The sequence below is a fragment of the Miniopterus schreibersii genome (assembly GCF_964146895.1).
Source record: "Miniopterus schreibersii genome assembly, chromosome: 7".
Lineage (NCBI taxonomy): Eukaryota > Metazoa > Chordata > Mammalia > Chiroptera > Miniopteridae > Miniopterus > Miniopterus schreibersii.
The window spans coordinates 44,186,242-44,200,949 of record NC_138108.1 but is presented as its reverse complement, the minus strand read 5'-3'; the positions used below and the strand labels follow the sequence as shown (position 1 = coordinate 44,200,949).

General features: G+C 39.9%; 1 protein-coding gene across 2 annotated transcripts in view; it reads left to right on the top strand.

The window, feature by feature from the left end:
* Positions 1-12,470, top strand: part of NOSTRIN (nitric oxide synthase trafficking) — a 46,256-nt gene extending 33,786 nt beyond the window's left edge. Inside the window, exons 11-16 of one of the 2 annotated variants that reach the window (XM_081142447.1) lie at positions 3,475-3,583; positions 4,461-4,546; positions 7,165-7,290; positions 8,302-8,413; positions 9,632-9,721; positions 12,265-12,470. In XM_081142447.1, the coding sequence (XP_080998573.1) occupies positions 3,475-3,583; positions 4,461-4,546; positions 7,165-7,290; positions 8,302-8,413; positions 9,632-9,721; positions 12,265-12,428 (687 nt within the window). In that variant the 3' untranslated portion in view covers positions 12,429-12,470. Of the gene's footprint in view, positions 1-3,474; positions 3,584-4,460; positions 4,547-7,164; positions 7,291-8,298; positions 8,414-9,631; positions 9,722-12,264 lie in introns of both variants that reach the window. The other variant, XM_081142446.1, reaches the window with a different exon arrangement.
* Positions 12,471-14,708: the final 2,238 nt, after the last annotated feature.

Here is a 14,708-nt window from a genome sequence, read left to right as displayed (position 1 = left end):
GGTGCCTCTGAGTCCCTCATAGGCTGCAATCAAGGTGACAGCCAGGACTGCAGACATCTCAAGCCTCCGCTGGGAAACGAAGCACTTCTAAGATTTCTCATGTGGCTGACCGCAGTCCTCTGGTCTGGGCTGACTGCTGGCCAGGGATATTATTTCCTTGCCAAGTAGGTCTCTCCTTAGGGCAGCACACATGTCAGCCTGCTTTCCCTAGAGTTTTGATCTAAGAGAGACAGAGCCAGAGTGCCCCAGATAGAAGCCTAGTCTTTCACTAGCTAATCTCAGAAGTGACAGCTCATCATGTTTTATTTGTTAGAAGCAAATCAGTAAGTGCAGCCCACACTCAAGCTGAGGGGATTACACAATGGCATGAATCCTAGGAGGTGGGAATCGTTATCAACATTCTTCAGGGTCCTTTTCTTTGAAAGACTTGGACCAAATCACAGAGGCCTATTTTGAGGGCATTTGGGTGACTCTACTATGGCATCTGTGCTAAAAACAGATCAGTGTCCCTGGTCAGAGCCCAGGCATCTTGTCTCTTTGCTATCTTGGAGCAAATTCTTTGTCTTCTGAATTCCTAGCAGCTCTTCCCTGGGCCCTCTGCTAGATTTCATTCCGATTTTCAAGGTTCATATTGGGAGGCTTATCTTTCTCTGTATGTAGAACCAACCCCCTGGTCATGTCCTCCTATAGGATTAAAAGTATAGCCAAAGTGAATATCCCAGGATCCATAATCAGGGAGCAAGGGATGAGGGGAGAAAGAAAAGCAGTTATATCTGGGCACAGCAGTGAGTCCAGCCGCAGGGAAGGCGGCCAAGTTTTCCCTTCTCCACCTTCCAAACAGCAGCAAGTGGCCAACTATTTCTTTTTTTTTTTTTTAATCCTCTCCCCAGGATATTTTTTCTGTTGCTCTTCAGAGTTACTGGAAGGGAAAGTGAGAGAGAGAGAAAAAGAGAGAGAGACGAACATCTATGTGAGAGAGACACATCGATTGGTTGCCTCCGGCACTCGCCCTTACCTGAGGTTGGGGATCGACCCTGCAACTGAGGTAGGCGCCCTTGGCCGGAATCACACCTGGGACCCTTCAGTCTGCAGGCCTGAGCAAAACTGGCTAGGGCTATTTCTTTAATTGAATTCTTTTTTTTCCCTATGCTGGCAAAGGCAAAGTAAATTAACAATAGCAATGTCTTTTCAAAGCAGAAAAAGAGGTAGAGATGGGAGCAGAAAGGGAGATTTGATTATAATAGGAAAGCACTTTCTTTTTTTTCTTCCAAACAATGTAAGTGATTCTGAGATGAGAAAATATACAATAAAATATATCTATTACTTTCTTAAAAGAATAATAAAAATGTCCCTATAGACTAACCTATCAGTAAAGTAAGGGTCACTCTCCCTGAAAATTTGACTAGGCTTCTATCAAAATGTAAGGAGGCAGCCACAATGGATTCTCTTTCATTGACGTGCCCGTGGGAATTTTTGGTTTCTATGAAACTTCAGTGCACCAGAACTAACGACTACATATCTGTTGTCTAAGAGAAAGGGCTGTATCTTCAAATAAATAAATAAGATTTTTCTTACTATCCTTAAAGCAAAATGCCCCCAAAGTCTGACTTTGTAGTCATGGCAATAGGGGTAGAGGGACTTTTATCTAGTGCTATGAAATTTACATGGACAAGAGGTAAGACAGGAGAACTATCTGAGTACAAATTTTGGAGGGCTGATGACCAGTGTGAAAACATTTATAAGGTCACTATAAAGGCCATGTTCAAAGATCATATCTGTAGTTTTATATGCCTCCTACTACTCTTCTTCCTAACAAATCTTTGGAAGAGAGGAGGAATTTAAGAAAGCTAAAGGATACTCCATTCTCAAGTTGATCCAGGAGTGATCTATCCTTAGAGATACCTTTTTGAACAATAGGTGCCCCGAAGCAGACCAAATGAAATCTTGGACTGGTACGGGAGCCAGGTTATAACGTGCATTCCTCTAGCAAGGAAGGACTGAGAGTTGGAGTTAAGGCACCTTTGTGGTTTCGTTAGAGGTCACCTGGGGGGGGGGGTGACGTCAGCTTGGGCTACCAAGAAACTTTTTCTAGTACATAATGTACAATGTGTAGATTAAATATTTTTATCTGTACATTACATTTTTATAAAGGCTATTCACATTGCTCTGAATCCTCAGCTTACCTTGCTTCATGATAGTCTATCTAAAGCTAACCTTCCACCAACATTAAGGATCCTAGTTTGTCTCCTTCCCTGTCAGATAAGCCCTGGCTCTCTGACTCCCTCACTTCCATCTTTAGTTATTAGTTTCCTCTTTCTCCCTGGGTTCTCTGTGTTCAGCCACCTTCCTGCCTGACCCTAACCCCATTTTTTTTTTATTCAACCCTTGAAATATGTATGTGAAAGTTCAAATTTTGTTAATGGTTTCTCATAGCCCATGTGATAAAACGTCTACTTCTGCCCAAAAATCTGGCCTAAACTACTCAGACAACTTTTTCTTCTACTGTGTTTGCTTAAGCAACTGGTCTATTTACTGTTCCTGATACATTCACACAGTCCTCCCTCTGTCCTTCACTTGGGCCAGTTTTCCCCTTGATGGAAAAATCCTGGTGTTGTCTTCTAGCCTCCTCAAAGCTTCCATGCCCAGGCCCCTGCCCTTGGTGGGCCACACATCCTTGTCTGCACCATTCATGAATGAACATGGCCTTGAATTGCTAGGTCTCTTATGTTATGCTTCAAGGCCTAACTAAATTATAAACCCATTCTGGGAAGAGTGTTTGTGTTTTAGTTCACGTGTTCCCAATAGCCAGCAACACAGCACAATAAACGATTGCTCCGCTCATGAAGCAGTCCTAGCTTCAGGCATATACATGATACTACATTTGGACCGTTAAAAGACTCTAACTTGAATAAAGATAAATAGAGAGCAATAAGAATACAACAAATAGATTCACTTGTCAAGAAACTTGGAGGCTATCCTCCAAGAATAATTTGTTCTACTAAAGAAAGTGCTCAGCTATGTACTTACAAGTTGTGAACAGATACAGTCCTTTTTGGTGTTTTCTTATTAAGCAGGTCTAGAACAATCTGTATTAAACCAAAGGTTACCTGCTTTGTTGTTTTTTAATTTTTTTTTTTTATTGATTTCAGAGAGAGGAAAGGATAGGGAGAGAGAGAGAGAAACATCGATGATGAGAGTCATTGATCTGCTGCCTCCTGCACACCCCCTTGAGGATCGAGCCCGCAACCTGGGCACGTGCCCTGACTGTGACCGAACTGTGACCTCTTGGGTAATGGGGTCGATGCTCAACCACTGAACCACACTGGCCGGGCCTGCTTTGTGTTGTGTTTTTTTTTACTTTTTTCTTCCACCCAGTTAAAATTAAATAGTCAGCAAAAGTCTCAGTGCAAGTAGGAGAGAAAACTCTTTCTTTTTCCCCCTTAAATTGTTAAATATCCTTTTTCTCCCCTAAAGGAAGAAGATCCTAACAACGCAATGAATAAAGAGAGACAAAAGTCTTCAATTAGATCGAAACTGTTGAGACTGCAAAGAGATATTGAAAAAGCCTCAAAAGACCGGGAAGGTGTGTCATTCTCCCTGTGAACAGCCTGATGGGGAAAGTATTTCCATTCAGAGTCGGGTGGTTCTGCTTTTGCTGACTGAGTCAGGGATCACCTCATTTAAAGAACTGTGTGTCAAACCTAATTTGTGTGAGTAAAGAAAAATTTAAAAAAAGAAAGGAGAGAACAAAAACACTGAAAATGACACTTTGATCTGTCTGGGAGAGCTATAGAAGTTCTATACCATCTTTTCCAGAAACATAGCATTTTACTATGTTTCTGGCATTGTCTGGAATAAGGGACAATTCCTTTGGTTTACAACAGAGTAAACCTGTGCACAGGGCTTTAGGTTTTCTTGCTTGTTTCCTTTTAGACTGACTCTCTACGCAACATAAAAATCATTCAGATTACACCCTATACTTAGAAGTGAGGCCTGTTAGAGCGTGAAACTCTAAAGTGATGCAGGCGATAAAAACGACTCCCCACTTGTGATCTCCATGTGTACAGCTTATTTTATGTGAACCAGAACAGCATATTGTAGTGGAATACTTGACAGGAAATCCGAGAGAGCAAAAATGTTTCCACATGTAAATACCATAGGGAGGGAAAGCCTAACCCTGTGGTAAACGTCAGGAATCCACCAGGAATGGGTCAACAAGGAGGATTCATAAATTCATTTCAGAAAATAACATTCACGACTCTAAGCATCAACCAGCATTTCTCACATTTCATTCAATGAAGGGAAAGCTCACCCACTCAGTAACATTGAGTAACCACAACCCTCAGAAACAGCTGTTTAGGAGATCCTTGTGGGCTCAGGCTCCCATGGAGTGTGACCTCCCTCAGCTCCATCCCTCCAGGACAGGAGGACAGTGACTGAGAGCATGATTTCATTTTCAGGACTTCGAACTATGCTGAAAGCTTACTCCGGCAACTCCTTCTCAGACCCAGAGAGCCAGAAAAGCACAGCAGCCTTAATGGAAGAGGTAAATATTTGCGGAGAGTGGTTTCCTAGATTTAATGATGAAAGTTATTTTTAGATGCTTGTTTTCCAGCCCATTTGACCTCTGTTTGCCTTTCCTTTCTCATGACACAGAACAATCTAGTCAGAGAGTGTGTAGGGTCAGTTCCTTGGCAAGCAGTTCGAGGGATCTGGAAAACTCCAACTACTTAGAAACGTTTGCTTTAGTGTCCTCCCAGGGGAAAAAAAAAAGTGCCTAAAATAGAATTCTCCAAAATAGAATCATTCCTTCCAGGGTCTGGAAACCATGGGTACTTTTAACCCAGTTAAGAACCGTGACCAAAAACGCAGGTTCTACATTCAGAAAGGCCTGCGTTTGCATCTGTCTAGCTCTACTGTTTACAGGAACCTGGGATAACTTTAGATTTCTCATCTGTAAAATGGAGATATTGGTACCTACCTCTAAGAGTTTCCATGAGGATTAAATATCATTTAGAAAATGCTAGCACAGTATGCAGAGGAGAGCTGAAAAACTGATTATTATTAAAATGCTGTTTCCCATTCATTCCTCAACTAACATCAGGGTCTCCTGAGAATAACAGGAGGAACGAACATGTAGAGATTGATGGGCAGAGTGGCAACTTTGGAGGAACCCACATTAAAAACAGTTAGCAAAGGCCCGTGAATTTTATACAGGAATGAAAACAAACAGATGCTATTACCCATGTGTGCAAGATAGGGCTTTTCTGCTGTGATTAGACTGAGAGGAAGTTGACTGGTTATCTTTTCTGAGAAAAATTCAGAAGAGATAAAAAATCTTTGCAATATTTTGAAGAATTTAATGTTTTGAAGGTGGACAAGCCTCCCTTACCTTGAATATAGCCTAACTAATTCTCTTGGGAGTAGGTACCTAATAATTCTCTCCAAGCAGGCAATTTCACTAGTTCTTTGGTGAAAATAGACAGCTGTATCCAGGCACAGTTTACCTATTTTACCGCATACCCGGGCTTCCTTTAGTGGGGTGCTGTTGCTGAAACAAACCTAACACTTCTTGTGAAAAGAAAAGCTTGAATTCTCTTTATCTGCAAACAGGTCTAACATAGTTGCAATAACACATGGCTACAATTTTTACAAAATTATAAAAGACTCTAGGACATTTTCTTTGACAACACAAACTATTTAGTTAACTAATTCAATGCAAATAATAGTACCAAAATAAAGTCAAATGGAGCACTTTATGATGGTGTTAAGATACAAGTATATTTCTTCGGTTGTTCCTGCACAGAATTTTGTCATTGTCATTACCAGCATAAAGCGTGTATTAGGATCAGCTGGGAACACAATTGGACTGATTCACACAGTGGAGGATGCAAGAAGGGAGAGGCTCTCACCCTTAAATTCACAGTGTTTGTGATCTAGGGAAGGAACAAATACAAGCCTTCAGATAATGGATGCCAAATGCCCACGTAATTTCACTACACACCTCTGCATCCGTTGGAGGGAAAGTTGTCAGTAGATTTTGCCTTACCCACAGAAGTTTTCTTGCAAAAGGACACTCTGTTTCACTTAAATTCTTCCTAATTCATTGCTTTTTGATCCTTAAAGTGCTAATTTTGAAGCAAAAATGTTGGCAAGGCATGCCAACATTTCTCTGAGCAACTGTTGCAGGGCTTGTCTTCAGATATGGGAAGGAGTGTCACATAGAAGAGGAAAGAGACTCGCTCTATAATGCTTTCTAACGCACTAGTTCTAATGGTAGAAGGTAGGGGGGTTCATTTCAGTACAGTGGGTTGTTCCAAGGATTAGAGACCTTCCTTATCGATTGGAGGTGTTTGGCAGGGATCTTAGGGTTAGAAATCCCCATGCTGGGCATATGGGAAGGGAGAGGTGATGGTGAGGAGGAGAGTACGTAGGCAGGCCCTTTCTAATGCTTGGATTCTGTTATTTGATTTACCCTGGCTGGACACAGCCCGACAAAGAAGTCATTACAAAGTTTCTAATTCGAGGTTAAATAGAGAACAGGAAGAGCCTAAGCATGTATCTTAAGCTTCAGTCTTTATTTTTATAATCAAATACCCTAGAATATTGCTTCTAGTTTCCAGAAGTGTTACTGCGAACTTTCTGGGTAATATAAGACCTCACCTCTTCAAGAAAAACAATGAACAATATCAACCAAAATAAATTTTAAAAACCCTGCCTTGCATCATTTCGCTGGATTCTGTTGATCCGAGTTCGGCTCTCTTCACAGCGCTGAGCACCTGTGCCTCCTCTGCCTGTCCTCAAGGCCTCCCAAAAGGCTGCCTTCTGCAGTCAACATTTAGTATTCCCTGTCTCGTTGCTCAGCAGGAAATTGAATAAAGTTATTCATTGCTAAAAAATACTGAGTAATATATCTATCAAGGTTTCTGGTTTACCCCATTTATAAGAATCTAGCATAATTCATGCTCAACAACTAAGGCTTTCCTCTAGGAAAAGGGTCCATTTCTTCGCTCAGCGTTTTCTGTGTGTGTCTGCCTATGAGTTGAATGTGTACTTTCCCAGACCTCGTTGTCATTTTGGAAGTTATCCTGATATCCTTTCACCCATGCAGTTGTGCCTCATTTTCTAGAAATTTATTCACAAGGCCAAATGATGTATCCACAGACCAACTTGAAACTAGACCTGTTGCAAGCAAATGCCTATAAACTGTCATCAGTGTTAGCAGAACTTGAGCAGAGACCTCAGCCCAGCCATCCTTGTAGCAACTCCATCTTCAAGCGGAAAGAAAAGGTAAACATTTAAGATATTGGTTATAATTTCTTGACTGGGTTTGCTAGGTGAAGTGGCTTAAAGTAGCATGGAGCAAAAAGGCTTCTATGAATTATATACGCCATATGTCCCAAATCTCAACTTCAGAATTTTAAGATAAATTTAGTTGTTTTCCTTTTGAGTGGAGTAACAAGAGCTAAACACAACTGAGTGCATTCTTTGCATATGAAATATGAGGAGCTGAAAACCCCTTTGGATACCTTCTTCTTCCTACTCGAACCTTAACTTTATCCTCTGAATGTGATTTTATAGTAAAACTTCTATTAAATTGAAATTTTAGTATTATTCATACAGACCTAAATTATGTGATATGCATTAGTCTCATTGTTTAACATACTACACAATGTAGAAAATGTATGAGCACAATTTTTAAAAATCACATACATGTATTTTCACAGTGTTACCCTCTTTAGGAATGGATGGTGAATCATGAATATGCATAGGTTAACTACTGCTTGTAGCTGTTTTCCATTCTCTATCAGAAGGGGGCGCTGTAACCATCTTGTAATGAAGGGACAGTTTTCTTTCTAAGAGACTCAAGAGCTGGAAAATGGTCTCAGTCAAAAAAGAAAGAGAGAAAGAAAGAGAGGAAGGGAGGGAGGGAGGGAGGGAGGGAGGGAGGGAGGGAGGGAGGAAGGAAGGAAGGAAGGAAGGAAGGAAGGAAGGAAGGAAGGAAGGAAGGAAGGAAGGAAAAGAAGAAGCTATGAATGTTATTATTTTGCCTAGGTACAGGTCAGAATAGCAAATACAAGTTACAAAATATGGTAATCATCTAATTCTGAAAATATTAAGGCTTCAGATACAAGAAAGCTCTGCAGTAGGCTTTAGGAACATAGTTAATGCTTTATTTACACCTTCCTCCAAAAAATTAAAAAACAAATTCTTAAAGAAAATAGCTACAGAAGAATTATTTTTCATGAATACTTGTGCTGTTAAAAATGACTTTTTCAAAAAATTTTATTTGAACAGCAGCAGACACATAGTTATGTAAGAATATCTCGACCTTTTCTGATGAAGAGATCAGAGAATGCTGTGAGAAGGGCATCTACTGGTGGGCAGAGCAATCCAAGTTCTTCATCTACAGGTAATCCCACGCCAGAATCATTTGGGGCTAAGTCCTACCAGTAAAGGACATTGTTATATTTACATTTTATTTTCAGAGCCACATTGATATATATCAGTTCAAAGAAATCTACATTCAAATGAAGGCTCATTAATTTGTTAGAATTTGTAGTTTTCTATGCAAATGTAATCCAAAAAGCTTGAAGGAGTCAAGAAGACTGGAGGGTTGGGAGAAGAATTTTATAATATGAGATGGCTGGTTCCATGTTATTCAGGCAGCCTGCAATTGCTGTGCACACAATCACCCCTAAGCCATTGGGGGAGCTCTGAGCTCTGTCTCTGTAGCCTCCTCCAAACTTGCACGTGAGAAACATACTGATCCCAGGGCCTACTCACCCCCTTTATTCAGCTACTTGACTTTAGTCATTTGTCCACCCACACCCTACTACCTTTTACCTTTCCACACACACACGCACACGCACACACACACGTACATTATTGTCCCTCATAGTTCAACTATATTTACCATAACTTCGACTCTCTAGTTTCTTGATTAGAAATTGGCCAAAAAAAGAGTTTCAATAAAACCCAGACATTATCATCCACATGGTCTATTAGAGACTCACATTGCACTGTTTGAGAAATAGTTCCATACATACCTAGGGATGACGGTAAGAGGCACATGCTCCAAGTGTCCCCTGTCCATACCCGAATGGCATACCTTGCATATGTCTTCCAAAACATGCGTACCACACATATTAGCTAACTGATGTTGATTAAGTTTATGTGGGAAGCAAATAATTTTTTTAAATTTATCTTTATTGTTGAAAGTATTATACATGTCCCCCTTTTTCCCCCTATTAACCCCCCTCCTCCCTGCTTCCATCCCCTCCCCAGGCCTTCACCGAACTATTGTCTATGTCCATGGGAAGCAAATAATTTTAAATCTTCATCTTTATTACTATTATTATTATTACAATAACTTTTTTCTTCAGACTTATTTTCTATATTTTAATATAGTTGCTGATTATATAATATACACAGTCCATACACAAAGTAGGTACTTCATAAATGGTTACTGAACCAAGGAATAAATAGCATATAAAATTATAAACTTTTCTTTTGAGACTTCAATATATTTAAGCTCTGCCCCACACTGCTAAGTAACTAAAGAGCTGCCTATTGTATCCTCTTGCTTACTGACACAGCATTGGTAATTATAACTTGATCCAACTTTCAGCCTCCGGTGTGGCCCAGCATGGCAATACTCTTTGCAAAGCCTTATATTCTTTCCAAGCCAGGCAAGAGGATGAATTGAATTTGGAAATAGGTAAGACTCATTCTCAAATGTTTAATTGCCTTCCTCTATTGAAACCCTTAACTTGAATAAAACTCCTGTCTTAGTGTAGTAGCCTTAAACGTTACTACCATGTCAACTCAGCTCAGGTTTACAATCACCCTTCTTAGAAGATAAAGATAAAACACATCAAAAATAAAGCTCACGTAATAAAAATAGGTGACGTCTATTCAATGTTTACTATATGCCAGACATTGCAAGCACATTATCCAATTTAATATTCATAAAATCCCACGCCAGAATCATTTGGGGCTAAGTCCTACCAGTAAAGGACATTGCTATATTTACATTTTATTTTCAGAGCCACACTGATATATATCAGTTCAAAGAAATCTACATTAAAATGAAGGCTCATTAATTTGTTAGAATTTGTAGCTTGAATTTGAAGCAAATAATTTTAAATCATCATTATTATTATTATTATTATTATTATTATTATTATACCCTTGGAAGTGGGTATTTTCTTGCTGAGGAGACAGATATAGAAAGGGTAAGTACTTTGGCTGAAGTCACAGGCAGCGGCAGTGCAGGATTTGAACTTAGAAACTGGGTCATGCTTAATGAAGAGTGAGAATGGCGGCAATGGAAAGTCATTAGAGAGGTGACCCCACCTTCTTCTTTTAAAAAAGCTAGGCAGGCAGGAATGTGAAGTGACCTCCTCTCACGGCTTAGTGTGAGAGCAAGTTCTAGGACTCGAGCAAAGGACGCCCAGCTTACTGTTTCTCCCACTTATCTCTCAGGAAAGTGTTTTATGGCCAGTCTGAGGAAACAGAGCCCCTTCTTTGTGTCACAGATTATTCTTTCACATGGCAAGTTATTACATAATGGGTTCTATAGACCTCAACACTATTAAACAAGAAAACGACGTCACTAGCTTCAACTTTCCTTGTGTGTCCGGTTAGAGACCACATTCGGATGTGAAAGCTAAAGCAGAGACCTGGAAATGAAAAGGTTAGTGAGAAAGAGGTGTGTCATAGGAGAAAGCTTTCATCCATGGGCAGGACGTGGCACCCAGAGCCAGGGGAAAGTCAAGATGGATTTTCACAGTCAAACAACACACACCACGTAGTTGCTGTTGGTTAGTGGGTGCTTCCTCCGCGGTTTGCCATTCAGATTTCTCCAGGCCATTACTTTTCCTTCTAATGCAGAAATTGGTAAAGACAGGAAAAAAGAAAATAGAAAGTAGACCCTCTCCTCCATTCTTCTTAAGTCAATGTTGCCTTTATTTAAAAGTTTTAAGTGTTATAGAAGTCATCTCATTACTCACCATGCCATCCTGAGGGTTCCTAGGGCAGCAAGTACGTAAGTGAAATGCTGTATTCCAAACACATTCCCGATGCCGTCTAGAACCTGGGCTCCTGAGTTTGAGTTGCATAGTTACACAATAAATAGATCATCTTGTTTGTCTTTAGTTCTTCCTTGGTTGCAAAGCCTACTTATACTTCATATCCTAAGTGGGTTCTATAAATGAAATGAGACATTGGGGGCTTAGGGAAACTGGCAGTAAGATTTTAAATTATCCATTTGAATTTCTGTTAGTAGACTGTCATTCTGACCTGAGAAAACTCATTAGAGGGTGAACTTAAGTTGAAAATGATCTCCTCTAAGAATAAATAGTGATTTATGACTGAGGAGAGATAGAAGAGGGGTTAACAGTCTCCTTTGTCTTAAGAAGAAAATGACTGGGGAACAGAAAAAATTAAAGAAAAAAAGACTGAAAAATTACCTTAGAATGATGCTCAAGATAAAGTAGCTTTGGGATCCTGAAGGAGGTAGATGTTTTCACTTCGATGTGCAGATAGCAGCCAGAAAGAATGGGCTCTCTCAAAAGAGGACAGCCAGAGGATTTGGGGCACCAGTTAAGGTTTAGGGTTATTAATATCAGAATAATATTGTTTTAAATAGAGAATTAGAGAAGAGCCATGTATTTCTTAGGAAATCTGTTTATTTGAATCGTGGTTTTAAAAAAGTTTTGTCTTTGAATTGATATTTTATTAAAGTTACCTAAATTTTGAAGTTATATTTAGTGCAAAGCTATTAGGTGAACTTTAGTCTATGAAGCTGGCACATATAATGGAGAGAGGTGGTCTTGCTCTAAAGGAATGTCTGGTAGCAAAGACAGTAATCAACATACCAAACTATGGCGGCCACCAACATGAGAAACCCTTAAAGCACAGATACCAAGAAAGGGTTTGGTGACAACCCATCAGCTCTATTCAGAGTGAGCCAGCCAGCATGAGAAGGACTTATGTTTGAATGTGAATCTGTTGTTAATCAAATTCTATTATGCCATAACTTAGCTGTCCGTTATCTTACTCTTTTTAATATGCTGTGTTGTGCCTGGCTCATACAGAGGTGGTCAATAAATTTCTGCTTCATCTGAATCACCTGCAGAAAACAATGCTACCAAGTAACTCCTTGAAAGCAGACTCTTGAAAACTGTCTCACCAATTGGGCTCAGGCTCGTGCTTAAACTGCAGAGACCCATTTGTCTAACTAAATGTGCATTTTCACAGGTGACATTGTGACTGTACACAAGAAACAAGAAGGATGGTGGTTTGGATCTTTAAATGGAAAAAAAGGCCACTTTCCTGCAGCTTACGTGGAGGAGCTCCCTTCAAACGCTGGGTACATGGGCATAAAACAAGATTCTCAACACACCACCTTACACACACTGTAAACCATACAATGTGATGCAAATAAAGATAAATGCTGTGATCTTCCCAGGTTTATTGTTCTAAATGAGTGATGGAGTCCTACCTGCATGTGACAGCACTTTGTACTCTTGGTTATTTTTTGAAACAAAGTCAGAAGGTGGAGGATAGAGGGAGGCAGGGAAGAGGCTCAGGGTTCCTACAGTTAGAGACCCTGGAGATGACCCAATACAGCCCCTGGTGTTACAGAGAAAGACAGACTCTAAGGCAGGTTTAGTACTTGCATGAAGTCACATAGTTTTCTGGCAGCACAACATATTCTAGGCCTCAGATGTCCTTTTCCTCTGGACTTGAGTGGCAATAGGCCACAGTAGGCCTACAGGGGCTCAAACAGGTCCTGGGAGATGAGGAAGAACACATTGTAATTACATCCAAGAAGATGAGCTCAGCAGAAGACAGGCAGGCAAGACACTAGTGATGTAGACCCAAGTTAGGAGACTGTAGAATAAAGGATCAGGAGCCGAGGTCGAGTCGCATGATCACGGGGGGGGGGGGGGGGCGCGGGTAGACAAGAGGACTACATATCCAGTGGATGACCTCAGGGTAGCCAATGACCTTCTGAGGTAGCAGCTTCTTATATACCCTCTTCCCACAACCAGAAGTACTCTTAAAGTAAGGTCAAGTGTGAGCCAGAGACGGATGGGGATCTGAGGACAAGAGCAAGACAGGTAGGGAAGGGTTAGAAAGGAGACCATTCCTGATGTCTTGTGCCTCTTTGCTTGTTTGGAAACTTCATATACCAATTCAGAAACCAGGAATTCTGCGCTTCCCAAGTAGGTCATTATGAAAGGAATACCGTAAGCAAATCCCTAGTGAAAGGTACTTTAAATGCTAATGAGTCTCTAGTTTGGGTGGAAAATTTTAGAAACCAACATTCACTATCAAATGGAATATTTAGAGAAAAGATGTATGCTGCTTTCTCAAATGCCATATAATGGGAAACGGTTGGGAATGAGAGAGGTAGCCCCAAACTTTTCTCAAGGGTAACAATTTAGGATGGGGAGAAGTGGTACAGCAGCATCTTTCAGAAAATGGCCTAAGTCAGCCTGGAGATCACACACTCCATTCAGTGGAAGGTCATGGTGTTGACAGAAACATCTGGGTATGTCTACATTTGTGCCAAATAGAGTCTGGCATTAAAGGAGTAAGATCCATTCCATTTCTCCCCTGTGCCCCACCTCTTTTTTTCTTTTTCTTTTTAAATTCATCAGATTTTATACTTTCAAGAAGGAATTTTTCAAAGCAAGGTACATATATTTTTACACTATGCACATTACACTCCTAAAGGATATAGCTAACACAGAGATATTTATAGATACAGATATTAGACCTGAAGGGGCTCAAGTAAAATTTGTTATGTGAGGCATAACTTACAGCCTAGAAGAACAGATCAGAAGTTTTAATGTCATCCTTAATGGCGTACTAATGACAGCTTTCTGCATGTAGAAAGTGGGCTGAATAATAGACCATTAGACCATGAACAGAGATTTTGAATTTATATTTCCTTTTCATCTTCTTTCTTTCCATTAGCCTTGATGGATAAAAAATTATGTAGCAATTGACTGCAGCCTACACTGGATCATTTGTATAGAGAAATGATGATAATGGTGGTTGGACCCTGAAACTCTTTGAAAGTAATTTTCTAGGAAAGAGGCTCCTCTTTCTTCATAAATCAGTTTTACTTTGTAAAAACATAAAATGGTTTTTCTATTTTGAAATGTTGCTACACATTCTTTTTGCAGCTGTGATATGTAATTATGAAGCTTCAAAGACATGATGTAGTCTTAAACTAGGTAAAATACAAGTATAGTTGGGTATAACAACTTTTATCTTGAAGATCTTTTAGTAAGGCAAGAATTTTCTGATTGGACAGATGGAGATAGGACCCTTAGATTTTGGTGAAAATTAAGTACCTATTGTAAAGATTAATGATGTGCCCAAGTCTTCCATATAGAAATACAATATGTATAGTGGAAAATCTTAAATATTCCAACTTGGTTTGTGAAAAATTCTGTCTTCCAATCATGAGAACAGTATTGTGGAAAATTTTGAGAATTAGGATGCGCCCCAGCCTTTGCTCTATTAAAATTGATATGTGATCCTGGGCAAGTCATTGAACCTTTTCAACCATCAGTTTTCTCATCTGGCCATACTGCACTTCGTGTAGCTTCCCAAACTTTGCCATTTTATTTTTGTTGATCAGACCAAGGGCATGGGGGGTGAGGACAGGAAATGGCAAAATAAAA